Below are 27,825 nucleotides of genomic sequence, written 5' to 3'. Positions count from 1 at the left end.
CGGGTATTTAACTAACGTCGCCCTAAGGATGCGCGCGCGTCTTGGCAACGGAAGTCAACTCTGTTGCTTCCGACGACGTCCTTAACCCGCAACCAAACACTAAATCCGGACTGTTTTTAACTGCAATGTCGGCCTGTTGCGTGTCCGGCTGTAAAAATCGGCATTCCTCAACCAGCAAACTCAAATTTTACAGAATACCGTCTGGGTATCGGCCGTTTCAGGCCAACCGGAGGCGTTTATGGCTACAGGCAATACAACAAGTAAACGGCAAGACCGATGAACTCAAAGGAAATGTTCGTATTTGTGGCGCCCATTTCGTATCAGGTAAGGTAGCCTGTCCGTTTCCCTTTGACCGCACGCTGCTAAAGGTAACCGACTTACCGGATTTGGTGGAAAATGAGGTTAGACTCTTAAATTGGTTAAACACTTCTGTGTGTATGTGTTTTTGTTTGTTTGTTTGTTTTGTTTGTTTTCATGTCTTACAGGGGAGGCGTCCATGGACCACGATAGTCCTGATTTTGTCCCCTCTGTGTTTACATGCACTAAACCGAGCCCCAAGAAAAAGGCGAAAAGGTAAGACATGTAAATTAATGTCGTTAGCTAGCTAGTTAAGTTAGCGAGATAAGTGGCGGGTGATCTTAAAGTACCGATATCGCAGTGTAGAAATACTCTAACGTACTAAACGTCCTGCTTTCAAAATCTGACTTGTGTAAAAGTACAAAAGTGTTAGCATCAAAATGTGCCAAAAGTAAATGTACTCATTAAGCAGAATGGTCCATTACAGAATAATGTGTACTATATAATTGGATTATAATTATTAATGTATTAATGTGTATATCACTTTAATGTTGCAGCTGGTAAAGGTAGGACTAATTTTAACTATATACCTATAGTTTGTGAAAACCTCACTGATATAAATCGGGTTGAAAAAATGATATATTTATTTCATGAATATTATTCTAAATCTACAAAGTGACTGGTGACCAAGGTTATCAAATAAATGTAGATCAACAACAAACCAACAATATAAAAACATGCCAAAATCTTACATTATGCTGTCATGCACATATCATTTCATATTAAATTATACCTCATTCGACACAAATTCAAGGTTTATGTAGAAATGAAATTACTAATCAATTAATTGGTTAATCAATCAGAAAACTAACTATTTTGATAATCGGTTAGTCATTTCAGTAATTTTTCGAGCAAAACTGACTGAGCTTCTCAAATGTGAGGATTTTCTTTGTCATATGGTAGTAAAATGAATATCTTTGGGTTTTGGACTTTTAATTAGACATATCAATCAGTCTGAAAATGTCTGAAAGTTATCATGGGCATACTGGAGGAAGGAACGATTGATCAAGAAAACAACCGGAAGATTGATCAATAATTTCAAATAATTTGTAGCTGGAGGGCTATTTTCATGGTAGTTGATGTCCTGCACGTGATTTAAGATACAGGAATATGTCATATAACATAAATGGTGGGATTTTCAAACATTCTTTATATATATTTTGCTACTACACGACACCACAAGATCCCCTTCCTATTGAGTAATTACATATATCAGCCTCGATGTACCCTTACGACCTGAAAAAACTGTTTTGGTCCACCAGTTTTTGTTGTAAAGAAATAAAACTTATAAACATTGTTCCTATTTAAAAGCTGTGCAGTTGTCTTAATGTTACATTGGTGCCATTGTTAACATTTGGTCAATAATTCTAACTTGTATGGATAATTATACAGTACAGTAGCTAACTGCCTCAGCTTTTTAGTGCATTGTTTCAGCCCTGCTGCACTAATGTCGCTCACACCACTAGTTAATGCTCACCAACTTTATTGCAGTTGAAAATAGCAAACCTTTCCTTCTCCACTGTGACAAGTCGATGTACGTTACACATTTACTGTGTATTGAGATCATTTTTTACTATTTTTTTCAAAGATTTTATGGTCACAGAAGAAGGCGCCGCCATAAAGCCAATGCAGAAAAAAAAGAAAAAACAACTCCACCTAGAGTTGATTCTGCTGTGGATGTCCAGTCACCTGTGTCGATGGAAACTGAAAGTGAACTCTCAGAAGAAATACAGACACCATCAACCCCTTCAGTGCCAAAGGTAGCAACCATGGCTTGTTATTTCTTTTTGTTTTATACTTTTAAAAAACATTAAATCTGTATATTTTATTCTGTATTATTATGGTGTTTAGAGGGCATACAAGTTTGCTTTGGCGGTGGTGGTAGTGTTGGTGGGTGTTGTTTGTAGATCATCAGAGGTAGAAAGAAAACATGCTGTATATATAGAGCAAATTTTTCTGACATTGATTATTTTGCTCTAGGGGGGTTTACCTTGTGTGAAGAAATTGTTTTCTTATTCTATTGAGTTTCTATCTCCCATCTACATAGTCTCTAAATGTGTGTGTGTGTGTGTGTTTTCTAGGAAGGGGAAACATTGACTGAAAAGGCTGAGGCTGAAAGTGGAACCAAAGCAATCCAATCACAAACCACAGCCAGCCCAAACAAGACATCACAATCATTTAAAGTACCAGTAGGAATCTCAAGACTAGACAAAATGAATCCCGTCGTGCTCCTAAAACCTCTAGTTGTACCAGCCGGTGGGTATCGGTGTGAACTGTGCAATCAGAACTTCACCAGTGTATCTCAACTTGTGAAACACAAACAGCTGCATGAAGAAGGAAGGTCCTTTATCTGTGAAATCTGTGGAAAGCGCTTCACGAGTCAGGCAGATTTCAACGAGCACCAGCATGACCACACTGATGAGCCCTCCTTTCCTTGCAACATGTGTGATCGATCTTTCACTACAAATCATAACCTCAAGCGTCACAAACTGCTGCATGTCAGAGACGGCAGGAAGTGCGGCAGGTGTGGCGTACTGTTCTGTCGACGTCACAACCACTTTTTATTCCTGCCACAGCCCGAGTCTGTAACCGAGTCTGAACAGGATTCCTCCCTCAATGAGCTGAAAAGTGCAGGCAGTAATTTGATGCCAGAAAAAGGTCTGCGGAAGAATGCTGAGCCAAGCCAGACTGATGACCTGGATGACAATGCTCAGAGCACCATGACTTTAAAACCTATTCTGACCACTACACCTACACCCCAAAACCGCGGACCTTTATCCAAGACCCATAAGGCCCCACCTCCAGCCTCACACAAAAGAATCCCTGTACCGGTGTTGCCAATACCTTCCTCTGTGCCGTGTTCAGCCCCATCAGTACCCAGTTGCTCGAGAAACCCAGATACCTCATCTCAGCTTAGGCCACCCCTGCCTGACTACCCTGCAACCTTCATTCAGCCCCATCTCTCCCAGCATCCAGAACTCCCATCCTCACTTAAGATCTTTTCACCCCAGTTCCTCACCTCAGCATTACTTGAGGTTGAAAGAAATTATGAATATATTTTAAGCAAACCAAGAGATGTTCAGAAGGATATTGTGAAGGAGGAAGAATGCGAGTTGCCACTGAGTTCTCCAGATGAGCAAAGCGTTGAGCAAGTCAAAAAGCAAAGAACTGCGTATGACCTGGAGATTGTAGTTTGATCTAAATCCAGTTGGGGAAATTTTTTCACTTTTAAAGGCAGGCGTTAAATCTGTCCTGTACTTTGTTTAACTACAATTTAACCATATTGTCAGACTGGCCCATTTGGCTCAGTCGTAATGTTTCACATTCCACTACTACTTATGCCAAGACTTGTGCTTTGCGTCGTAAAGCTATTAAGACATTCTGTCAAGCACATTGATGTGTTTGGTAGATACTAAAACTAAAGTGAATCCTAATCTGGGCTAATTTGGAAGGACGTATTGTTGTGATATGGTTTTGCCACCTGTATGGCATGAGTTGCTCATGTTATGTTTAGTGTATATGTGAATGGACTCCACACTTCTCTTCAATACTTCTTTTCTTTGGCCGTTAGCCCTAACCTGGTTCAGAACAGTGATATATTTTAATGTAAGTGACTGAACTTGTCATGCTGCTATGTTTTATTCAGTGAGAGCTCTATAGTTGTGAATCTGTCACTTTTTTAATCACCGATTAGGTGAAATTTGTTTAACCACTACAGTTTGGTAAATGATGCTGTTCCGTATGTAGGATGTAACTGACCTGGACTGTAAAACTGTTCACATGGTGGCATTAATGCTGCAGGCTATAATCTGTACTTGTGGAGTTTGTGGAGCAATAATCAGTTTAGTCTGTGAGGAAATCCACTGTGCTATAAAGAGGACTGATATGAAGTCATTTTTCAGCATCGTACCCAATAGTAATTGTCACTGGAATAAGTTTTCCCATCTATACCACCGGGAAGCGCATTGTTTTTTTAATCATAGAAATATATTTGCACAGACTGTGCATGTACAGAAATATAGCAATGCCAGTATTTGGGACACACAAGCTTTACATTTGTGAGTGTGAATGAAAATCTGTATGTGGAAGAAGGGGTGCCATACTGAGAGATGAAACTACCATTCAGAGAGACTTGTTTTTTCCCAAACAGCAAGCACCTAACCTGCGGAACAATGAGCAAGACCCTAGTTCCCTACCTGCTGCAGGGCTTCTGTTTTGCAGCTGAGACCGACCTCCGAGACTCTGTGAAGGGAGACAAGTCAAACATAGCGTACTATATTCACAATACTCTGCACATTTTTAAATACAACACACTCGCTGACTCTGACCTTAGAGGTTTAAAAACAGTTGTTAACTGATAAACTTTCTGGTATGTTTGTAGTGTAAATTTTTAAGCAACTTCATATAAATTAAGATTAGATGAAATCCATTAATCCCACGGGGGAAAATTTGCAGTTTCAGTCACTACAGACAATGAATTGAATGAATTTTATTACCATAAGTATTTCCAAAATATTTTCTTTCCCTCTTTCCATGACCACCGTTATATCATTGGGGCCTCACAAAGCCTACATTGAAGCTATCCTTTTTAAGTAGTTGAAATCGCAAATGATGTGTTGCTGGCCGTTCTTCATCTGGTAAATAGATTCGCTAAAGTAGATGCACTGGAGTTGAGGCAACCTAAAACTGACCTATTACTAAGTCCTTGCCTTTGCAGATGCAACTCATTGTGTCCATATCAGGCTGATGTTCAGTTGCACAAAGGAAAAACGATGGAAGAGATGAACTGTGCAATGTGTCTAAACTGAAATATAGTCTGTACATGTCTGTATACAGAAATAAAAATTACCACACTTTATTTGTTGGAATTTTTTTGTTGTAAGAAATTCACTGTGAAAATCATTTCAAGTTTTACTGGCAAATAAAGATTTGTCCTGATGGTGGCACTAGATGGATTGTTAAATTGACCCAAAAATGCCTGCTCTTCTTGGACCGGCCTCCTACCGTTGTGTCACATTGCATTAAAGTGGCCAGCTTGTTCTCTGAGCTTCCATACAATCCCGTTGCGGGAAAATGCCCACAGCACATGAACAACAAGTTGCCCTCGTGCCTTCATTTCTTGGGCCTTTTGGTCACTAAATGCGGTTGTGAGTCTACCGCAGCATCTTTTAGAAGCAAAACAAAATGAGGCTGTTGCACAATAGTACAACCTACTTAAAGCTCATTTATATGGTACATATTTTGGGTTGTAAAGGTCAGGTTGTTTATTTTAGAGTGAACTGAACAAATGTTTTTTCTTGCACTTTTTCAGCTTAAACTTTTTCCTTAAAAATTAACATTAACAACTAAACACTTTATGGATTGGTGTAAAAAAAGACATTTAAAACTGCAGAGTTTGGCTCTTATTAATGACAGAAATATTATTATTACATATTACGGAGTACGAGAACCAACACCCCTTGGATATTTTTACAACCTTGCAATCCAAACGTTCTTATGTCTTGTAACTGACCTATAAAGCAGTAATCCATTTTTTTTTAAAAATAAATAAACCATTAGTTACAGCCTTCAAACCCTTAAAAAGGGTGACTTATTACCTGCATGACATAAAACAGTTTAGCAATTCAGCAAGCCCACTAAACACACAACTGATCTGACAGATTTATGTACAACCTACAGTAAAAAATAAGATAAGGTATACTTTATTGTCCCCAAGGGGAAATTTGTGGGCTGCGCACAGCTGCGAACATGGTACCTAGAATATATATACAATGAAATAAAACCAGTTAGTGTCAGTCAGAATTGCACACGAACCCATATGGTTAGAAATACGCAGGACCGTCACATTGCTAGGGGAACAAGATTTGCTTTTGGCCCAGGTCATGCTGAAGACCGATCCAACGACTTTCGACGTCACCGAGACTTGAATAAGACCGATTTCTCTCTCTTAAATCTGGATTTGTGGATAAACGGTTTTACCAATTGGAAAAGTTGGGCAGTTGTATTTTGATTTTATGACTCCTCTCCACAGTGCGTTCCTCCGCCACCTCTGGTGCCACATCTCTGAGCCACTCGAGATTTCACTGTCTCCCGTCCGGGCTTGGACCGCATAACAGCGTCCGAGTCCCATCTGCACGCCGTACACATCCTAATCGGTAGGAAGGCACCGTGAATGCTGGGCGCTGATCCTGATTGGTCTTTTTCGGCTGTCATTTGAAGCCAACGAACTCAGTGATTGGCCGGAGTCCTCGGCTCCACGCCGCAGATTGGCTGACGTGTCTTCGCGTGGCATCATAGATGACGGGCAAGTGGTGCTGATGCTGTGACAATGGGAGTCATCCAGATGAGCATCATCTGGACCGAGAGTGCGTGAAACGCAGCGGCGGCACGCAAACTTAACTGACCGCGAAGGGACGGAAAAGCAGCCGGGTAGAGACGCGGGGAGGAAGCTCCAGCTGCTGCCCCGAAAAGGGTAAGTCCCCCCCCCCCCTGGAAAACAAGCCGACATGCCCGGGGCGTCCAGTTAGCTGCTCTGGAGTGGGGGCTGGGGGATCGGCTCTCAAGTGCGTTGGTAGCGGGACCGTTATTATCCGCTGGCTAGGTGAAGCAAGGTGAGCGATCTCCACCAGCTTTCCCCAATGGATTTACGATGCCTTGCTTTTCTGGCAAGTGGCGCGGCGCCGGGCACGCCGTAGTTGTACAGCGCTTCTCAGGCAGCTGTGAGTCAACTCAGCCCCTCGGTCGACTGCATTGCGGAGAAGAGAGCGTGCCTTGCAGAATAGCATGTGTCCAATATTCTTCATACCGTCGATAAGTGTTCAACACACCAACACGGGGGTCACCAGGCCTTTCTTCACCATCTCACTGTGCCGTGGTTTTGATCCTTTCTGACATCCTGAGATTTCACACTGTCGGACATAACTCATCAATCATCTGGATCAAATTCAATGCAATTGTTAAGAAATGAAAATATAATTACCATACATGTAAATGCAAAAAAAACACAACAACAACAATGTAATTAACAGTATCACCCTTGAAACTCTGACAGCTATTGCATTCAAATGCACAGATTTGTAGTGAGCTGCTTTGCATGCTGGGACTTGAAGTTTGAGGTGGAGTGTGTCTTTTGAAGCGAGTGAATGCAGTGAGCAGTCGATGCTTGCCCGCGAGCCTGCATATGTGTGCATAAAGTGCAGCACACATATAGTGTGCTGCACTTTATGTTACAGCCATCGATTTAAATGCCATTTTTCTGTCGCTGTGACGATGCAGTGTTTGGGCTTCCCTCTGCTCTTTAAGTCTAGTGATGGGAGCGTTCAGCCGACAGAAGTTTTTCCAGGAGCTTGCTCACGGCTGCCTGCTGCCCACAGCTCAGCAGGGCCTGGAGCAGGTGTGGCAGCTGCTGGTTATCTGCCTGCTATGTCGGCTTCTCTGGATGTTGGGTGAGAGTCCAGTTATCTTGTGTCCAGTCAGTGTTGGTCACCCTTCTCACACAGGCGGCGTCATCATAATCACCTGTGCTGTGCTTTATGTCGTTATCTTGCTATGCCAGGCGTCCCCTCTTTCGTGAAGCACCTGGGCACAGTGGCCGGAGGGTTCTACACTCTCTATCTGTTCTTTGAGCTTCATATGATCTGGGTGGTCCTTCTCAGCCTCCTCTGCTACCTCTTCCTCTTCCTGTGCCGCCACTCTACCATCCGAGGCACCTTCCTCTCCATCACCGTGCTCATCTACCTGCTGTTGGGGTAAGAGATTCCTCCTCTGATACCTGACAGCTCCGCAGCACGCATTAAGCGTGTGTTGGAAACGAATGCGTCAAAAGCCCTTGTTGCAGTGACTTTTGTGAAGTTTAATTTGCGGCAAGGACTACATGAAAAACCTGAGACTGTTCTTATCAAAATTTTATCAGAGAACTGCACATGATGGACACCACCAACTGGCACAAGATGAGAGGTAGGCCAGGCTGATAGATGCAAGCAATTAATGTGTTTATTCTAGGTTTACCTTTACTTTGGGCATAAATAATGTTATTTTGGAATCTAGTGACTGCTCAAGGGCTGCTGCTGTCATCCAGGTTCACAGATGGTGGTTGCCATGAAAGCCATCTCACTTGCCTTCGATTTGGACAGAGGCGTGGTAGCCAGTGTACCCTCACCCGTTGAGTTCATGGGCTATATTTACTTTGTGGGCACAGTCATCTTTGGTCCCTGGATCAGCTTCAACAGCTACAAAGAAGCTTTGGAGGGACGTAAGCTGGTGAGTGCAATGCAGTATCTCTTAAGTATGGAAGAAGGTGGGGGTGAGGATTATTTAAAAGATTTATCCTGACGCTGGCTGCTAACTGTTTAAACCTTGGGGGGGTTTTTTTGTTTTTTTTTTTCTGCCTCAGAGCTTTTCGTGGCTTTTCAAAGTCTCTGTTAGCTGGGTGAAAAGCCAGGTCTGCCTTGTTATTTCCAACTGTGTGGCACCGTACCTCTTCCCTTATTTTATACCTGTTTATGGAGACAAGCTACTACGAAAGTGAGTGGAACGCAGAGACACTTGTAAACAAATCAAAATGGCTCTTTATTTCCCGTCTTGGATTACTTGTTACTCATGGATTAATTCCATCTTTGTTTACAGCAAAAAGAGGAGGAAGATCAGGTAATTAATTTTCTTTCTCAGTGACTATGAACATACCCAACCCTGTAGACATGCATCTCCTCATATTTTGTGCTATCTGAGGCATGCTTATTTTCTGCGTACCATTTGTGTATCACCTTCGCCTGCACACATGTATCCACATCATTCCCCCTCTCTGTGCAGCCACATCTGTTCCAGGACACCCATCCCCCCCCTCTCATTTACCACAACTGTTTCACCGTCTTGAAAACCGTGGTGAGACGTAGATCATCACACAGCAAGTCAATAAAAAGTTTCTATGAATTTAACGTGTCACTAACATTAACTTCTCTCTTTATTCTGCTGCTTCTCAGAGGTACGCTGGCAAAGTATGTATTTTAATGATGTGTAATAATCAATTCATTACGTTGGAATTTACCGGAGATCGCAATGTAATGTCCGCCTGTTTCTTCTTCTTTTAATGTCATTACATTAGGTGGTTGCTGGCGTATGAGAACACAATGTCTTTCCACTTCAGCAACTATTTTGTTGGTTATTTCAGCGAGACTACTACTACTCTGGCTGGGGCAGGCTTCACTGAGGAGAAAGAAAACCTCAAATGGTCAGAACTTCCTGCGTAATGTTCACATATTGTGTTTCTCTTTAGTCACATTTTTTCAAAAGGCCCCCTCCCCTTTGCCTTTTGTTTTGAAGGGACATGACCGTGTCCAAGCCCCTGAACATTGAGTTTCCTCGGTCGATGGTGGAGGTAGTAACGTCATGGAATCTGCCCATGTCTCGCTTTCTGCATACCTGTGAGTTATGTTGCTCGATGGCAGCAGCTGTTTTTCGCTTTTCCTTCTCATTATGATTGGAATGATAACGGCTCATTTTTAAGAGACACTCTCATGCAAGCCGATGCTCTCATCTCACAGATGTTTTTAAGAGTGCTCTCAAATTTGGGACATTCTCTGCCATCATGGTGACATATACAGCCAGCGCCCTACTGCATGTGAGTACTATGTGGAAGTCTTACAAAGCAATTGTACCTCGCACTCTGAAATGTGATGTGTCTGTACCAACAAGTGGATCGTTTGTAATTCAAACTCCTGTGTCTGGTAGGGTTTGAGTTTTCATCTGGGCGCAGTGCTTATATCTTTAGGGTTCATCACGTACATTGAGCACGGTAAGAGTCTGCCTAATCTCTCTTTTCTACATTAGAAACTTTCAATTTAGAGGTGCTTAGCTTTGCAGTAAAGGTTAATTGCACCCACTGTTTCTGTTCACCGCAGTGCCTCTAATTTACCTCTTGTGGTTGGAAAGGAACTTTTCCTTTAGCTTCAATTTAATGCTTCGGTCTTGTTTTGTGTTTCAGTGTCGAGGAAGAGGCTTGCAGCAATTTTTGATGCCTGTATACTGTCAAGGAAATGTCGGCCAAACTGCTCTCACCAGAACAAAAAGGTATAGTGTGCCTTTCTCTTCCGTCTCTTCTTTTGAGAGAAGGTCCTACATTACCTGTCATTTATCATTAGCCGTGGACTCTTGAGGTTTTACATGAATGTCAAAGGAATAGCTCGACATTTTTGTAAATACGCTCACTCATTTTGACTGGTTGACAACAGTCCGACTCTGTCCAAAAGTAACAAAACAAAAACACCTTCCAGCACCTCTAAAAACTCATTAATTAACATGTTGTATTGTATCTTGTTTGTTTAATCCATAGAAATTTAATGAGGGGTTATGTACTGGACTATTTCTTGGCAGGCCGCCGTCACTTTTGGATTTTATTCCCTGTGGCTTGAGCCAAGCTTACCTGTCTTTATGCTAAACTGTCTCCAAGCTTTAGCTTGATATTTAGTATACAGATATGAGAGTGGTATAAATGTTCTCATCTAACTCTTGGCGAGCAAGAGAATAACCATTTATTCCAGATGTATACTCATACTTACATAGTCTATCATTTTATCATTTATGTTTATGTTTATGTTTATGTTTATGTTTACTTATAGTCAATTTTAGGATTTGTTTTTCTGTTTTTATTTTTTTATCCATGTTCAACTAATGCTTTATGCTGCACAAATAGAAATTTCAGTTCCGACCACAGGGCTGTGGTGGTTTTACTTGGTTTGTATATATTCTGGTTTTCTTCTTACTTTCAGAGCAGGAGGTGCTCAAAGGAGGCCTACCTAGTTAGATCCTCTGGCCCAGTTTGCATTCAGAAAAAATGTTCTCTCTAATTTTACCCTCCACTCGAACCAAAATACGAAAATTAAACCCCTTATAACTTTTCCTTTGGATTTCGCCTAAACATAATAAGAATAATGACAATACTCTTCAGCAGGCCAAGTGACCATCATATTAAAAAAACACAAGAAATAGTCTAACCATTAAAAATGTATACTTAATAACTACTTTAGTAGTGTTGACATCAGGTTTTAATGTCAGAAAAAAAACAAACTGCTACCATTAAAATACATCAGCCCCCATGGTCTGCCTTGCACTGTCAAATGATATATTTTAGGAGTTCACTGGCAAGATGTTCAACAAAAACAAACAAACATTATGTTATATTGGTTACACACAGCAAGAGAAATAATGATTTATGTGATGAAAAAGAGGCCTGCATAGACTGTACAACGTAGTTCTTATTGTTCTCATCACAACTTAGGCATTGAAGCATTATATTAAAGACCCTGAAAAAGGGGCTTCAAGTATTTCTCTATAGCATTAAATATTACAAAATTGCATTACAAAATGTGAAAAAATCAAAGTTAAAAGTTAGTATTATTTATTATTTATTGTTTGACAGTCGAACAATCAGCTAATGTACTTCATCAAAACGGCGTAAGAAGCTGACTGGGCCAATAGATTTTTCAGGGCCTTTAACAGAAAAAGCCACAAAGACTGCAAAAAAACAATATGGGTAAAAGTGTCTGAATTGTTGATTAAGATGGTTCTGGGTTCTTACATGATGCCTTGTCTCTACCTCTGCAGGAGCTCTGGGTCTATATGATTAACATAGCATTCAGCGCTTTGGCGATACTCCACCTGACGTACCTGGGCTCTGTGTTCACCTCCAGTGTGGACTACATGGAGGAAGATGAGGTAAGATGAGATAAGACACATTTTGATCCCAAGAGGGGAAACTCACATGTTGCAGCAGTGAAAAAAATATAGTCTGAGAAAGTAGGAAACAGATAAAGAACTATTGACTTTAATAATATAAATTAGTTCTAAATCTGTTCAAAAAGCAAGAACTAATGAATTATGAATCACATTTTTTGTAAAGATGTTTTTAGGAAGGGCATAATTAATATTATGCAACATCCCATTTAGCTTACATAGTATGTACTGCCCCCTACAGGACGATGTCACCCACCATACCATTCAGAAGTGGTCAGAGCTGAGCTGGACAAGCCACTGGGTCGCGTTTGGATGCTGGATACTGTACCGTCTCATTCTCTAACAATAAGAATCAGAGCAAGGTTGAAGGAAGCAATAATGAGAGATGTAAGGCCGGTTCTCCACCTCTGCACTGTGATTTTATCCTGCGTCAGACCGAAGAGAATGGATTCAACCTGTATACAACAGTAAACCAACATGCAGTGTTCAGGTTGCGCCGCATGTTGGTTGGGTAATCTATTATTCTAACCTGCTGGGGACTAGTTTTGATATCCATGAAATGATAGCCCGCTTCTCCCCTCCTTTTTTCCATATCGCATCCGTTATATCTGAGCCGAAGTTGTCGAGGCCTCCTGTTGTGACAGCAGTTACTGATGTCTCACTGTGAGTCGCAATCAATACCTGTCAGCATGGTGGAGATCGGCTGCTCCTTTCTGTGGACACATGATAGAGCCCATTATCTAGGTTTCACAACGACTGCGGCAGATTTCCTCCAGATGTGGTTCCCCTAAACCTCGAGTGTTACACAATCTCATTTTTAGGTTCGAAGAATGAAACTGGCAATATTCTCATAGTCAAAAAATCCCATGAAAAAACTAAAAACCAAAAATGCAATAGTACGTCTTTCAATATGTTCTGACTTCCCCAGCTTGTCTGCCTGTGGCACTCAGCCCACTCACTGTTCACTATACTTTGTTTTTAAAAAAAAGGCTAAATCGTTTCCTAAAACGGCTGGGCACTGTACTTTTTAGCAAACATTAGTCAAACAGGAGTACATAAAGCATTTTGTTAGAAACTATTTTCTATGGCAGATCAATATACCTTTGGTGCTCCAGTTACTATTTACGTCTGCAGAACGAACGATGCCCATGTTCATTGTGATGAGGGAACATGTCAACCAGTGCAACTGGGTGACATGTGGCTCGTTGATGTGTTTTAGACAACAGTGAAGATCTGTGACACGGAAGAATAAGCTGTATCAAGCCTTGGCTAAGGAGACAGCACTGTTAGTAGAATCAGTTCATTCTTGGTCTTGGTCTTTTCGCGGATTTGTTGGCAATAAGAAAAAAATAGAAAATCACCATTCTCATCTCTTTCACAGAGCTTGTCTCTTGAGCATGTGTAAGACAACAAAGAGTTTTAGTTTTGAATTAAAAGAGCACAGGTTGTGGTTATAAGGCAGCAATTTATTGTCACCAATAATGATTTCCCCTTTTGTGAATTTTTAGATAAAGAAAAATGGATTTTTGTGGTGCAATTTCATAATAGTGTTTATATTTTGTTTTGTATTATTTTGATGATTTCGATTTAAATGAAGTTTGCCTTTGCGTAGAGAAGGTCTTATTAGTATTTGTGAACATTTGAAAAAAACTCTTTCACTCTTTAGAATTGAAGATGAAAGTTTAGAATCAGGGTAATACACGTGTGTTACTGTAGAGCAAAAATGTTTAAACTTCTCTTTCAATTTCATTTTACAGATTTCAGATGAAATTATACATTAAACTATATTGAATATTTATCCTCGAGTACAGATGCTGATTTTAATGATGCATTTATGTAATTGATGATTACCTGATGAAGGAACATGAGCGTCTGAATTAGATTGTGATCACATTCTGTCTGTATCTTTCTTCAATCTAGAAAGTCAAAGGATTTCGCATCTTGACTAAGATGTAGTGTTTTAGATTAGAGTCTGAATTTTTGTTCATGCTTCAGACCAAGTGCTCAGTCTCCGCTGACCTAACACCACCCAGTACAACACGTGTTTTAAATACTATTCTGATATTTACTCTAAGCTTTTTTTCCCCCTGAAAATGTAAAGGCTCTGATACACCTGTGATATTTTTATAAAATTTTACATGAAACCTGGAGTGCCGTCTTTGTTTAATTCAGTGTGGAAAAAATCCCAACAGGTATGTCTGAGAGGGTTTAAAATGTTATGATATCAGAAGTCAGATACACTTGGACTGCTGTAAGAAATATTTGTTTATTTGAATCATTATTATTTACAAGAAGAAAGGATGGACTGTTAGACAGCCAATCATGGTATGAGGGTGAGTTGGGGAAGGGTTGCAAAGGGATGACAGACTGTTCTTGCTCAAAGCAATGGTCCAGTTTAGCCCTGGCGTCTTTTTCTGAGCATCCAATAATCCAGAGTGGACAGTTTGGGGAGGGTAGAGGGTACAAAGGTTGAACAACAGATGGTGATGGATGGAGATCGGGTTCTCTTTCTGCCTCTGTGAGAGGTGAGCAGATGTTGTATCGAAAGGGCCACACAGCAGCCCAGTCTGCAGGCTCAGGGGGAAAGTGCGGAGGGGAGAGGAAGTGCACTCAGCCCTGTCTGCCCCGAGGACCCCCATGTTTACGGCGGCAGGACCCCAGCAGTGTCTCCAAAGCCATCTTCACAAACGCCTGGAAGTTATTGCTTCTCTCCCTTCGGCTGTCCTGCGAGGGGATGAAACACAGACAGATACCTTCACTGGGGACACAGCAATCACAGCACCTCATTTCCACACTGTGTGGCAGACAGGGAATTTATTGCAGTGTCCCAAACCACCGTAGGCCTATGGCAAGTATATATATACAGTATATATATTTTCTGTCTGTTTGTTTTGTACCAGGAAAACATGTTGTCTATGCACAGTTTTGATTATCAGAGTTAAAATAATATGCTATAAAAGAGGTCAAGAAATTTCATTTCATATAAATGCTTACCTCCTTGCTTCTTGTTATCATCTCCTTTCTGATCACCTTTCTTCGGCTGCTCTTTAGGACTCTGAGGTTGCTTTGAAATAAAAGCAAATATAAATAAAGTGAAAAAATTTACAGATTGAGAGAATAAAATTATGATTTTAGACTAGTACCGATTTTCCTACCTTGGTAGTTGACTTCTTGTCCGACTTGTTACCTGAAAAACAGTGGCAATATTCAGATGTGTGTCAAAACATTTGGAGGCAATGTCACTTTTGCTACAGTTCTTGTCAAATAGAATGATAACATTTTTATATTACATTGAACATGCAGCTTTTCTGGTATCCAGATAAAGTAAAGAAAAATATTTTGTAGAATTTAATTTTGTTTAACATCACTTACCTTTCGTTCCTGGCATTTTGGCTGTCCTCCAGAGTCTGTGCTGTTTTTTGAGAATGCAGTGCTTAATGTGGTGTTCAACTCGGTCATTTATGGCCCGTGCTTGTGAATGGCTCTGTCACTGGGGCCCCTTCGAGAAAGAGCACCATGAACAAGCAAAGAGCCCTGTCAGCTGAGCAGCATGCCCCACAGCTCTGCAGGTCTTTGCTGAGCCAGGCGAAACCTCGGAGCTGACCTTGTAATACTGCCATTGTGAACCCACTGGAACTGTGTGTTCACCCATTGTCCGTGACAAGAAAGCATTTTCATCATGTTACAGGGGAGGTGATAGTGTACTTTATTTTTTTATTTTTTTTCATGTCAGCTGGGTAATGGATAAACATTGATAAACATTGATAAAAGACAGCATTTTGTCCTTAAAAATCCAAATGAGAATATTTTTTTGTTACATATGACTACACTAAATCAGTTTTCAGTATTGTCACCACTATAAGAGGAGGATAATTGCAGGGATTATTAAACGAATCTCAAATTTGCATGCTTTGCATTTTTCATTGTGTGGTCTAGTGATATATTATTTATTATTTTGCTCCTGAACGACCCTCTGTGGTCCCTTAATACCATGCCATAGTTATTAGTTTGTGCTTTTGTTTTGGAGGGGCGGGGGGATAGAGGTAAACAGCATAAATTCTTAGTTCAAAAATGTCATTTCTATCCTATGAAAACAATATGTTGTAAATCAAGTTTGCGGTCGGGGTCCGTTGAATATTCTAATCCAATCAGCCAGTTTTACCGGATCAAACAATGGATGTAAACGCCGTGAATCATCCTCGGGATTCATGTGGCTCTAATGTGGGCTGGTTACACCGCGTCATGTGACTTGACAGGAAAAAGCAGCGATGGGGAAAAGCTAAGGAAGGTGAGCCGTTTTCGTATCTGGTTCTCGGCGTTTCTTTGCTGTATTGCCACAGTGAACGCCCTGTACGCTGTGTTTCATTGCCAACTGACAGACTATCTGTCTACACCGAAGAAAGAACGGCAACTGGATTTTTTATGCGAGGACATCGCATATGGAGTTGTGGCTAACTTGCTAATTGCTAGCTAACGCTAGGTAGCTTTGCAGCGTTAGCCGTCATGAAGAAGGCTCGCCTGCTCTCGGTGCTGTTTGCTGGCCGCATGCAAAAAGCTGCCCAGACCGTTCATTCTTTAGCTCCATTTGATTTCATTGCGGTTCACTTCAACGACGGTTTTCTGGTGACACACTGACATAACAAAACAAAGCTCAGTAACAAGGTGTTTTCCCTGTGGTGCCATTAGATTTTGCATCATGACTTGATTCAACGTTGGGATGGGAGGGTGGGGTTGTATTTCAGTTATATGAATCTAACATTCATGTTAGCCAAGGTGTGTTCTCACACTGTGCACAAATGTAAGGCTTATTAGTTAAAGTAGCAAAATAAAATATATATATAAAAATAAATATATATAAAAATAAATATATGAGCTGTCTGTGTTTTCACAGGGAACTGCCCTGGCAGTGGCATCGTCTTTACCCAGAGTGCTTGTGGAATGGCAGCAGTTTGGCAGCAGGTTTTGGCAGTGGACGCAAGGTAAGACTGAGTCAGGCCGCAGGCTTTAATAGTTTAAAGTGACGAAGAAGCTATTCAGATGTGTAAATGCTCACGGATCAATTGTGAGTTATCTTGTGGTGCAATGTCACTTCTTTCCCTCCCCAGGTACAATGCTTACCGCACGCCTACGTTCCCACAGTTCCGAACTCAGTACATCCGCCGACGCAGCCAGCTGCTCAGAGAGAACGCCAAGTGTGGCTTTGAGCCAGGGCTGCGCAGGCAGTACCTGAGGCTGCGCAGTCAGCTGCTGGCCCTGCGCTACGGGCCCCTGTCTGAGCAGAGCAGCTTCAGGGCCAGCAGTGTGCGCAGCTCCCGCACCACACTGGACCGCATGGAGGTCAGACCCAAAGAAACAGAAAGGACAGGGAAAGTAGGAGAGAGAGAATAGGGGGGAGTGTCTGTTCTAATTTGGAAAAGGGGAGATAAAAATACCTGAGAGTTGGATTAAAAATATAGAATACAACATATGAGAGCCAGCTGGATGGCTACACTTTAGTTTTCATCAATCAGCAGCATATCCAAACAACACTTTGGTTGCCCATGAATATTAAGCTGAGCAGCTTGGTTGAAATGGCTGGCATTGCCTGTGTATATGGGCAATCCATTAACTTAAAATTGCATGGTAAATTTGCAATATTAATTGATGATTACTTCATTATTATTTGTGGTCACAATTTCTGTCTTTACTTGTACTCACCCCTATGAGGTTCTGTCTCCCCCTGCGGCTCCCCCTGTCTCTTCTCCTCTCCTCTCGGGCAGGACTTTGAGGAGGACCCCCGCGCCCAAGGGGCTCGTGGTCACCGCCGGTCCGTCAGCAGAGGCTCCTACCAGCTACAGGCCCAGATGAACAGAGCCGTCTATGATGAGAGGTACCGGGAGGGATGCCACACAGAAATCCTCAGCTTGAATCCAGCATCTTGTCTCATAACCTTGAGCAATTGAATTCTATTGGGTTTATTTCTCCTTTGAGCTATTGCATTTTGCTAGATTTACTGGCTGTAATTCTGGTTTGGTCGAATTGAGCAATGATCAGATCTCCCATATCGAGTTGTCGGCTGTAGGCGAGGGTTATGAGGTGAGCTGTATTGATTGTATGCGCACATGGTGGTTTTTATTTCTGGCCGCAGGCCTCCGGGCAGTTTGGTGCCCACCTCAGTGGCAGAGGCCAGTCGTGCCATGGCAGGGGACACAACTTTAAGTGAAAATTATGCTTTTGCTGGCATGCACCACATATTTGACCAACACGTAGACTCTGCTGGTGAGTAAATTAAATTTATAATAATCAGTTCGTAAACATTAAGTGTCAACATTTTTTTTAACTTTTATCTTCCTCCCCCTTTTTCTTTTAGTTCCACGGCTGCAGTTTGCCAATGATGACAAGCACCTCCTTGCTTGCTGCTCACTGGATGGCACCCTGTCCATCATGACGTTGTCCCCGCCTCCTCCCAGTGTGAAGGTGACACTAAAAGGTCACGGGGGTCCCGTCACAGACTTTGCTTGGTCTCTGAGCAATGACATCATTGTGTCAACATCACTGGATGGGACTCTACGTATCTGGAACACAGAGGATGGTCGTTGCATCCGGGAGGTCAGAGACCCAGAATCCAGCGAGTTGCTCTGCTGCACTTTCCAGCCCATGAATAACAATCTCACTGTGGTGAGTTCCAACTGAGACGTGTTATCATTTGCATATTCTCTAGTACTGACTCCCTAGTACCACAAAAAACTCAGAGCGAAGAGGCTGCGCATGATTAGAGTGGCCTGTACTAAGAAATACTTTAAAAAATGACGCAGATTAGATAAATAGCTTTTCTGTGGATAGATCCCTGTCTGTTATACTACTGTATTACCTGATAATATGTTTGCAGCAAAAAAATCATGCTAATAAGTTTGTTTTGTCCCCAAGTCATTGTCTGCTGTCTGTTCTCATTTCTGCAAACACAAATGACAGCAGTTTTTCTTCTGGACTAAATGTCAATGTTTCCACTGGTGGTACTTCGTTTATTAGTGTATTACATTTATTTGTCAGTGACTGTGTACAAAAACATTCATCTCATATAAAGAGAGGAGATATATTGTTCCAGATTTAGCTACTAGCTATTTTTCATCCTCCGTCCCTGGGCAGGTAGACACAAATACTAGTACTACTAATGCAATTAATACAAGTTCAAAATACAATCATTTTTGATTTGATATTGCTGTAAATCAGGTAATTAAGACTCTGTTATGAAAAATGAAATTACAGTTTCTCACTATCACGATTTCCTAAAGCTTAATGTGATTTCAAAACCACAATGTTTTGTCCCACCAACAGGGTGTTAACATATATGATAAAGAAAAGCAGTATATTCCCATATATCAGAAGCTGGACACAGATAACGTTTGACATTTTCACTTGAAAAATGACAATTAGACAATAAATTGATTATCAGAGTAGTTGTTGGTTAATTGTCAACTAATTGATTAAGTGACTATTTGTTTTGGCCCTAAATATTTGATGGTCTGCTTAACAGTCTTGAAATATATTGCATAGCTGCATCCATTAGAATGATAACCTAATAAGTCTGTTAACAATGAACTGAAATTTAATACCTACAGTATGTGTCATATTATTTTTGACATTTCAGGGGTCTTAATTTCTTTTTATTTTTTGCCTTACGAAGAAGATTTGAACCAGTGTGAGTAACTTATGATGTGTGTCAGTATTTAGCTTGTGTCGAATGGGAAAAGGATTAGATTAACATTAGTGTGGACACCTTGTGAGCCAAGGCTGTGGTTAGAACTGAAAGACATCATAATACCTTACTTGTCGCGTATCTGATGCCACACACAAGCAGCTTTACTGTTTTCCTGATATGGCATATGGCGTTCAGAAAGTGTAGAATTTTGGAAAAAATTTAAAATTTTGCACTCTAGTCCTGCTTTACCCTGACACCTCAAGTGACAGATGGTGACTTCCGCAGCTTTTATTTCCTCCTGAGAGTTCATTACATGCTGTCAGATAAGTTAATCGTCACACACTTTATTTTATTCAGAACATTCTTTCATTGTTGTGTGTGAAGTATATCAACAAAATTTTGCACGCAGAGGCAAAACCTCCCAGTAGTATCCTTTCATCCCATTCTTAATAGCTGCGTGCACATTTACACTGTGCAGATATTGATTAAATTTTAGAATTAAATGTCAGCTTTTGCGACCAAAACAAAAATGGTAAATGTCATGGATAATTTTGATTTACCTCTGTTTTTTCAGTGGCAAATTGTTTAATTGAAGAGCAGAATGTAAAGTGAAAGCAGAGCTCCGAACAGCAGTTACTATTTACGCCTCATTAAGTGAAACATGAGGGAGATGGATATTTGTTTTTTAACTGACAGTCAGTGCAATCATTAATGAATTTAAGAGGAACATATTTGTTTTTTTTAGCACAGACTCCAAAATCTGATTTGTACAAGTTTAACTGGCCTGTCAATGGTCTCATCTGCCTGAGGACAGCAAGATAGTCAATAATTTCTGTTGGAATAAACAATGTCCATGTGTTGTCATATTGGTCTATAAACCATAACACACATAATATTTTGAATATTTCCAACACATGGGACATTAATGCCTTTTTATGCAGTGTGTAGACCAGAGCATTAAAGCTCTTGGAAATACATTATATTTTCCAAGATGAACCTGCTCTGGTTTTCACTTGTGTAACTGCTACAGCAAAAACAGTTCAACCATTGCATTGTCGCAGTTACTTAATGATGCCCTGTGGCAATAACGAGGGTCCTCACTCCCAGGTCTGTGTTCCAGGTGGGAAACAGCAAGCACCACCTGCAGGTGGTGAACATCTCCACTGGGAAGAAGGTAAAGGGAGGCTCCAGTAAGCTTACAGGCCGCGTGCTGTCTCTCTCCTTTGATGCTCCAGGCAGGATCCTTTGGGCTGGCGATGACAGGGGGAGCATCTTCTCCTTCCTCTTTGACATGGCAACAGGTATTCTTGCAACATTTCACTTTGGCAGAGAGCAGAATGTGCACTGACCACATTATTAAATTCTAATCAGTTTTTTTACGCCGTGCACTGAATACTGTTTGAGAGCGAAAGCGGTTGATGCGTCTCTGCCGCTTTCTGCCATTTCTGCCTGTCCCCCACGCCGCAGGGAAGCTGACCAAAGCCAAGCGTCTGGTGGTGAACGAAGGCAGCTCCATCTGTAGCATATCTGCTCGGTCCTGGATTAGCCGAGAGGCCAGAGACCCCTCCCTGCTGGTCAACGCTTGTGTCAATAAGCTGCTGCTGTACAGGTCAGTCTGTGAGGGCAACTCGCTGTTTATTAATAGGCAGTTTTATGTCCGTTGTGCAGACATAGAATTTCAAGCTGTAACATGTATGTGAAGATGTATTTACATTGCTACATTGAATTTGATCGGTTGTGGCACCTTTTCGTCGGCAGGGTGGTGGACAATGAGGGCACGCTACAGCTGAAGAGGAGCTTCCCTATCCAGCATGGTTCCCAGCTCGTTCATAGCATCTTCTGCCCCCTCATGTCTTTCAGACAGGGGGCCTGTGTCGGTAAGACGTGGCTTTGTTCCTGCTGTGATATTTGAATAGAAAGTTAGACCACAGTTCATTACTTGCTGCAGGCTATCCAATGTGGGGGAAAAAAGAAATGCAAAAATAGCATACTACTACTTCTGGATAAAAACTTTTCAGCAACCATGTAGCTACCTCTTTTGTAGCTTGTACGTGTTGAAAAGTGTTCATCTACCAAAGGGTTGTAAAATCTTCAATAATTACAGATGTAATAAATTGAAGTTATACATAAGAGCAATGTTTACATGAGAGCAATAATATTTGAAACTGCTCGACCTAAGAGCTTTACCTCACTTAACTCTCCTCACCATTTATTAATTCCTAAGAATCAACGGTTCATTTTATTCAATACTTGTCACTGTTAAAACTATCAGGTTAAATTAACAGAAGCTTCTCACTCATAAAAATACCCCCAGGAATCTTTGGTTAGGGATGTGTTGTAATATAACTGTTACGAAAGCCACTGATATTTTGCAACATGGTTACTTACATTATTTCCAAAGGAACATGAACCGACAAACTGTGAAGACACCTGGGAAGCACTTGTGTCAAAACCAGCAGCACCTCCAGATTCTTTTCTTCTGCTAGAAATGTGAAGGTTGTGTTGTACAAACAAGTGATTTTATGGTTTTCACAAGAATAATTGTGTCTCTTGCGATTGTTTTTAGAGGCAGTGTGAACTACTGATACTCATTTTGAGTCCAAAATGATTTGTTTTAATGAGACTTACATCATTTATTTATAAAGTTGTGCTTGTAATTTTTCTTAAGTTTTGTCCTTCTGATTTTCTGTCTGGTACAGTGACTGGCAGCGAAGATGCCTGTGTCTACTTCTTCGACGTCGAACGTAACACCAAGGCGATAGTGAACAAGCTGCAGGGCCACGGGGGACCAGTGCTGGACGTCAGCTTCAACTGTGACGAGAGTTTACTGGCATCTGCTGATTCCACCGGCATGGTCATCATCTGGAGGCGGGAGCAAAAGTGACTGATCCACCGATGAAAGGCTTCCATCCACTGCATACTAAAGGCCTGCCGCTCCTTAACCGTCCAACGACAAGTCTGTAGATTTTCACTGGAATGTAACAGGCTGCATTAAACGTTTAATGTAATGATACTCAAGTGCAATCAGATAGAACACCATGATGTGTAGGTGGTAGGGATATCTTAGAGATTCAAGGGGTGGGTGGGGGAGGGGTTGTGTGTGTGTGCGTGCGTCTGTGTGCCTGTGTGTGTGTGTGTGTGTGTGTGTGTGTGTGTGTGTGTGTGTGTGTGTGTGTGTGTGTGTGCGTGCGTCTGTGTGCCTGTGTGTGTGTGTGTGTGTGTGTGTCTACTCCTACAGCTGCGGCTTTGTTGCTTTTCAACAAAGGAAGAAAAAGCACTACTCCCATGCATGTGTCATGGCTTACCTCCGACTCGGACGGAAATGACTGAATTCATATGAAGAGGATAAAACATAATCTTCCTGAGAAACCAACACTTTGTTTCACAGTGACGGTCCCTCTGGCATAGATCTAGTTCACTGTTTATGTAACTGTTATTCAAGCAGCGTAATTAAGTGTAGTAAAAACGCCTTATTTGCTTTTAGTTCTGCAATTGCCTGTTTGCATTTGAGAACATGTGCATGACATTGAACTCAGAATCAGTCATAGGCTTATTAAATTGATCACAACAAACAATATACAAGTGTGTTTTTAAGTATGTGTTTGTACTTATCTGTATGCGTGTATGTGTGTGTTTTCAGTTCATGCAGGTTGCGGATTCATATAATTTATTTAACGCACACACAGAATAAACTACTGTAACTGTCAGTTGTCTTTGTTTCCTTTTTCACAAAATATACTTGAAACAATACAATTTAAAAAATGGAAATACTAATGTCAGAAGAGATCAATGTAGTATGGTGGTCAAACAGTGTACAGTGTAGGAGGGTGTTAGTCATTGTGTGGGTCTTCAAGATCTACACAGGATTCCCCCTACGTCAATGACTAAAAGGTGTAAAAACAGAGTTGCATTTGATGTTGGGCAATATATCCATACTAGTGTATTATGAGATAAGGTATTGTTGGGCAAGAGCTTATTTGTTGTCTTTTAAATGCTCTAATAGGTTTAAAGGTTCAATAATGTTTGACCTTTTTAAGTCTGCTCTAGCTGAGAAAAATGGTTCCTCTGCCCGTCATATAAAAATCACATTAATAATTTCTTTTTTTTTTTAGCCACCCTAGTGGCTTGGCTCGTAGTGCCGGTCGAAAAGTTTCATGGCAATTAGATGGATTGGATGGCGATTTGTGGTCCCCAGAGGATGAACCCCACAGACTTTGGCCATCACCTGACTTTTCAACCAGCACTACAGTTAGGTTAACATTGTTTGTCTTGAGTGAAATATCATAACAGACGAATTGCTGTAAAATATAAAGCCTAACCCCCCCCCCCCCCCCCCCCTTCAAGTAGTGTCATCGTCAGGTTCAAATTTAAATTTATCCAATACTTTGGTTTATGATGAGATACCTGCAAAACTATGACGTATGACATTCCCATCATCCTCAGCTGTACTTTGTGTTTAGTGGTGTTTAGAAAATTTTACCATGTTAACACGCTAAACTAAGATGGTGAACATGGTAATGTTGCATTGTCACTGTCAGCTTTTTAGCATGCTGATATCAGCATTTAGCTCAAGGCACTGTTCTATAGTTTTGTTCAACACTTTCTCGTGTCTAAGAAAATGTTCTCACGTTATCAGTATAGAGGTTTTCAGTCAAATACATCATAATACCTGATTTTGTGCACGTCACCGTGGTGTAATGACTTGCAAGTACACTGTAAATATTCACAAACTGTCAGGTAAATCAGTGGCTCTCAACCTTTACAGCTTATGAACCCTAAAAGTAATGTCCACTTGTGACTCCTCTTGGTCTTAGTGCGGACATGAGACTTTTTGGCATTGATATTGTTTCATTTTAAGGATTGTTCAAGGCGGAAGAGGTGAAAGTATCCACTGTTTGGTAGAAAAACAGCCAAATCAGAAAAAATAGAGAGGTTTTGTAGGAGTGTCTGGTGACCTGTTCCTTGGGACTCTAAGTTGTCCTGGGAAGCCATCCAGATAGATCACAATCACACCTTCAAGCTCCTACACTATTTCAATTTTCCAGGTCTAGACAAGTTAGAAAAATGGTGCGTCAGCGTCACATTAATATATCATGGCAATGTAAGACATTAGTCTCTTATTGCCATCTCCCACACTGTTTGCACCATCGGGAGGAACAAAGAAACACATAATCAACTGAAAATTGTGGAAACAGGTAAAAAAAAAAAAAAAGTCAAAGAAAAGAACAGCGTGAGCAGGAATCTTGAGTTGAAAGTTTTGAACATAATGCATGATTGATCCACAAATTAAGTGCCTTTGGACTTGACTGTTCAACTCTGAAGGTTGATGAGGGTGTTGTGACGCTAAAATGTGGCTGTGTGGGAGTGAGAGCACAATGAATGGTTGCTGTCTGGGAAGGTCAGGACAGGGCTTTGTTTGAAACAGGCAGGATAGGTGCTGATAAAAACAAAACAAAAAAACCCCAAAAAACACGGAAATCACTCCAAGAGAGAAACATTAAACTTATCCTGTGTGAAACTGAGTGCTCGCTGAGTGCTCTCTGAGTGCTCTCTTATAGGGCAATGGAACCAGGCCTCTGCACAACTCTGCATCTTCAGAACACACAGTGGGCGGGCATAAGTTTTCACAGATGCGTAAGACAGCCTTTGTTGTGGCGTATCTCAGAGAGAAGTGGGAAGAAAACTAAAAATAAACACTTTAGATGAATGTTCAACATCAGTTCTGGGGAGACAGAGAGACACTGTCGGATAGAACCTGTTAAACCTGGACTATTTAGAGGATGCTCACACAGTTGATGCTGCTCACTATTCAAACATCTTTTTCATCAGCCACAGTCAGCGCACAAATAAAGACAATAGAAAATTATCTCACATTCAAATTCAAAATGTAGGCTAATTGTTTATCGAGAGAGTGCATAATCATATGATGGCATGATTTCAATTGGGTCCTAATTAAGACTGAAAAAATATTTTTTTCTTTCCACCCTTTCCATTTTATTTTATGATGCATAATTATTTCGTATGGTTGGTTACATAAGGTTGGCTGTACATGTGGAGTCTGTATGTTTGGTTTTACCACTATGGACAGATAGATTCAGTACAAGAAGTGTTTTATTTAGGTGCTTTATGTTCTTTATCCTGCAGAGGAGTTTACCCTTAGCGACTTTTAAAATGCTTTTCATTATCAGCAGTATTATTCAAGATTGATTTATCTTTTTTTAAAAGAGTGGAATCCTGATACTTGCAGAATTCTGAATTTTAAAGAATAAACTTTGTTTTTTCTGCCCTTTAGAGTGCTTGGATACCACCTTAAACCCATTTCTCAGGTTTCACAAAAGATTCCACAGTTGCCTGGTGCAGAAGAGTTATTTTCATTTACACGATTTTACAGTGCCCACTTCTAGATTTTGTGTTGAATTAAATGTAGTGATTAAAAAAAAATCACATATCAAGGTTCTGTTTTTAAGCATCAATTTCAAATGCAAGTTTTAAATCTAGACATATGTTAATAAACGTAACTCATGAGCTCTTGCCTACTTGCAGTACAGCATGGCTGTTTTCGCTTCGCTTGCTTTCTTCGTTTTAAGCGAGACAGGGTAACTTTCAAGTGAGGAAATACCACATTCTTCCTCTCATAAATGCAAATTTGAATTCATCACAAATAAAATACTTTCTTGCATCTCTTCAGTTTAATAATGTATTTTTTTCCTCACGGCCTTAAAATGGCTAATGCTGGCTAATGTTAGCAAACTTTAGATAGATGTTGCTGAATAACAGGGTTAAGGTTGTTGTCATTGCTTAGTCATGTTCTTGACTCCATGACTCTTCTCCATCTGTGCTACCGCGACACTATATTTTAGCGTTTACCATTATCCCGTACTTATCATTCATAGCAAAAGATGCATAGTCTTGCCTTAAGTTTTATTGCAGGGAAGTTGAAGCATTTTAGACCACCAGCTTAAGAAACTTACTTGTTGAATCCAACCACATTTGTGCTCCCACATAGTTGTTCAGTTCAAACCTTGTGTAACAGATCTAGACATCTCTTCACTCTTCTGCGTGTTTGTACGCCTGTCTCTACAGATTTTATGGGTTGGTACTGGACAAAGAGATCACAAATCCTTCTGACTCTAAAATGGTCGTTGTTCAGTGCCCAGTGGAGAGAAAAGAGTCAAGATGACTTTTTCATTTCATGCAGTGAAGTGTACAAAGCTAGACTGATGCGTCACAAATTCATCTTTCCCGTATATGTTCAGGGACTAAAATGCACACAGGAGGTAATTTGTGCTACATGTACTGTAAAGTGGTCTATTTCTTGGGAAATGTTCTCCCCAGGGATCCAGCCATGTCAACATCCAGGCAGGTCAAAACTCAGAATGCATCAAAAGTAGAGTCTTTATTGATGAGTGGGCAAAAGAACCACCTCAGTTAAACTGTACAGTTACAGGTTATCATCTTGCGAAGGAACGCCGGACTTAAAAATTATGGACCTCGGTTCACTTTTCACTTCGTCTTTCCGTATCAACATCTGTACAAGTTGTAATCCCAAGTCTTGAATCTAGGAAATGCAGTGGAATGCATGCTAATACAGTATGCTGTGCAAGTGTCCACATTCAGAAAATTGTACTGCACAAATATATCTATGCCTAACATACTGCAGGTCAGACATTTGCATTACATGAATCTTAATTTGGAGAGACAGTTTAATGTAGTCTGAGCCGCTTTCCATACACCAAAAATCTCTGGGGTCGTATCCAGCCTGAAGACGTTTTGATTTTAAATGTACTGTTATCCAGACACTCAAATGGTGACATTTAAGTCGAGGGGAAATATAAAAGGGCCTGGTAACATTCAATTTTCCTTCGCATTAAGTGCCACTTCATTTCTTCTTCTTTTTTTTTGTATTTCTCGTGAGAGCATAACAGTACTTTAAAAACATTCCCAAGACCTTCATTTGCAAATAAATGTTCATTTGGTAATGATTTTTTAAAACGGCGTAATTTACATCATCATTCAAGTCATTAAATCCTATGGCCTGGTTGCAATGTACAAGTGATGTTTTT

At 40.8% G+C, this 27,825-nt stretch overlaps 3 protein-coding genes across 8 annotated transcripts; all 3 read left to right on the top strand.

The window, feature by feature from the left end:
- Positions 1 to 5,200, top strand: LOC120804550 (zinc finger and SCAN domain-containing protein 5B-like). The gene is made up of 4 exons (XM_040154059.1): positions 1 to 324; positions 486 to 573; positions 1,946 to 2,117; positions 2,439 to 5,200. Exons 1-4 carry the CDS (start codon positions 126 to 128, stop codon positions 3,552 to 3,554), a joined length of 1,575 nt encoding a protein of 524 aa, XP_040009993.1. The 5' UTR covers positions 1 to 125; the 3' UTR covers positions 3,555 to 5,200.
- A 2,466-nt stretch (positions 5,201 to 7,666) lies between these two features.
- On the top strand, positions 7,667 to 12,427 carry LOC120804160 (protein-serine O-palmitoleoyltransferase porcupine-like). Of its 5 annotated transcripts, XM_040153409.1 has the most exons (14): positions 7,667 to 7,802; positions 7,913 to 8,105; positions 8,270 to 8,313; positions 8,435 to 8,616; positions 8,750 to 8,880; positions 8,983 to 9,003; positions 9,336 to 9,350; positions 9,458 to 9,583; positions 9,676 to 9,776; positions 9,897 to 9,973; positions 10,084 to 10,147; positions 10,337 to 10,422; positions 11,956 to 12,066; positions 12,326 to 12,427. In XM_040153409.1, exons 1-14 carry the CDS (start codon positions 7,667 to 7,669, stop codon positions 12,425 to 12,427), a joined length of 1,389 nt encoding a protein of 462 aa, XP_040009343.1. The 5 variants fall into 5 exon arrangements, with proteins under 5 accessions (XP_040009343.1, XP_040009346.1, XP_040009345.1 ...); XM_040153412.1 differs by lacking the exon at positions 8,983 to 9,003; XM_040153411.1 differs by lacking the exon at positions 9,336 to 9,350.
- A 3,841-nt stretch (positions 12,428 to 16,268) lies between these two features.
- wdr13 (WD repeat domain 13) lies at positions 16,269 to 22,861 on the top strand. Of its 2 annotated transcripts, XM_040154043.1 has the most exons (10): positions 16,269 to 16,372; positions 16,976 to 17,063; positions 17,190 to 17,421; positions 17,844 to 17,953; positions 18,212 to 18,342; positions 18,434 to 18,741; positions 20,883 to 21,063; positions 21,230 to 21,371; positions 21,521 to 21,639; positions 22,462 to 22,861. In XM_040154043.1, exons 2-10 carry the CDS (start codon positions 17,023 to 17,025, stop codon positions 22,644 to 22,646), a joined length of 1,449 nt encoding a protein of 482 aa, XP_040009977.1. In that variant the 5' UTR covers positions 16,269 to 16,372; positions 16,976 to 17,022; the 3' UTR covers positions 22,647 to 22,861. The 2 variants fall into 2 exon arrangements, with proteins under 2 accessions (XP_040009977.1, XP_040009978.1); XM_040154044.1 differs by lacking the exons at positions 16,269 to 16,372; positions 17,190 to 17,421 and adding an exon at positions 16,804 to 16,882.
- Positions 22,862 to 27,825: the final 4,964 nt, after the last annotated feature.

This window comes from Xiphias gladius, chromosome 18, assembly GCF_016859285.1.
Source record: "Xiphias gladius isolate SHS-SW01 ecotype Sanya breed wild chromosome 18, ASM1685928v1, whole genome shotgun sequence".
In the NCBI taxonomy this organism is placed as follows: Eukaryota; Metazoa; Chordata; class Actinopteri; order Istiophoriformes; family Xiphiidae; genus Xiphias; species Xiphias gladius.
The sequence above is the reverse complement of the archived record's forward strand: the minus strand, read 5'-3'. Positions and strand labels throughout refer to the sequence as shown.

Coding starts and splice junctions, on each gene's coding strand:
- LOC120804550 (XM_040154059.1), top strand. CDS start 126: ATGTCGGCCTGTTGCGTGTCCGGCTGTAAAAATCGGCATTCCTCAACC. Junction 325..485: donor TGGCGCCCATTTCGTATCAG/GTAAGGTAGCCT, acceptor CATGTCTTACAG/GGGAGGCGTCCATGGACCAC. Junction 2,118..2,438: donor CAACCCCTTCAGTGCCAAAG/GTAGCAACCATG, acceptor TGTGTTTTCTAG/GAAGGGGAAACATTGACTGA.
- LOC120804160 (XM_040153409.1), top strand. CDS start 7,667: ATGGGAGCGTTCAGCCGACAGAAGTTTTTCCAGGAGCTTGCTCACGGC. Junction 8,881..8,982: donor GGAGACAAGCTACTACGAAA/GTGAGTGGAACG, acceptor CTTTGTTTACAG/CAAAAAGAGGAGGAAGATCA. Junction 10,423..11,955: donor GCTCTCACCAGAACAAAAAG/GTATAGTGTGCC, acceptor CTACCTCTGCAG/GAGCTCTGGGTCTATATGAT.
- wdr13 (XM_040154043.1), top strand. CDS start 17,023: ATGGCAGCAGTTTGGCAGCAGGTTTTGGCAGTGGACGCAAG. Junction 17,422..17,843: donor CCACACTGGACCGCATGGAG/GTCAGACCCAAA, acceptor CCTCTCGGGCAG/GACTTTGAGGAGGACCCCCG. Junction 17,954..18,211: donor AGAGCCGTCTATGATGAGAG/GTACCGGGAGGG, acceptor TTCTGGCCGCAG/GCCTCCGGGCAGTTTGGTGC.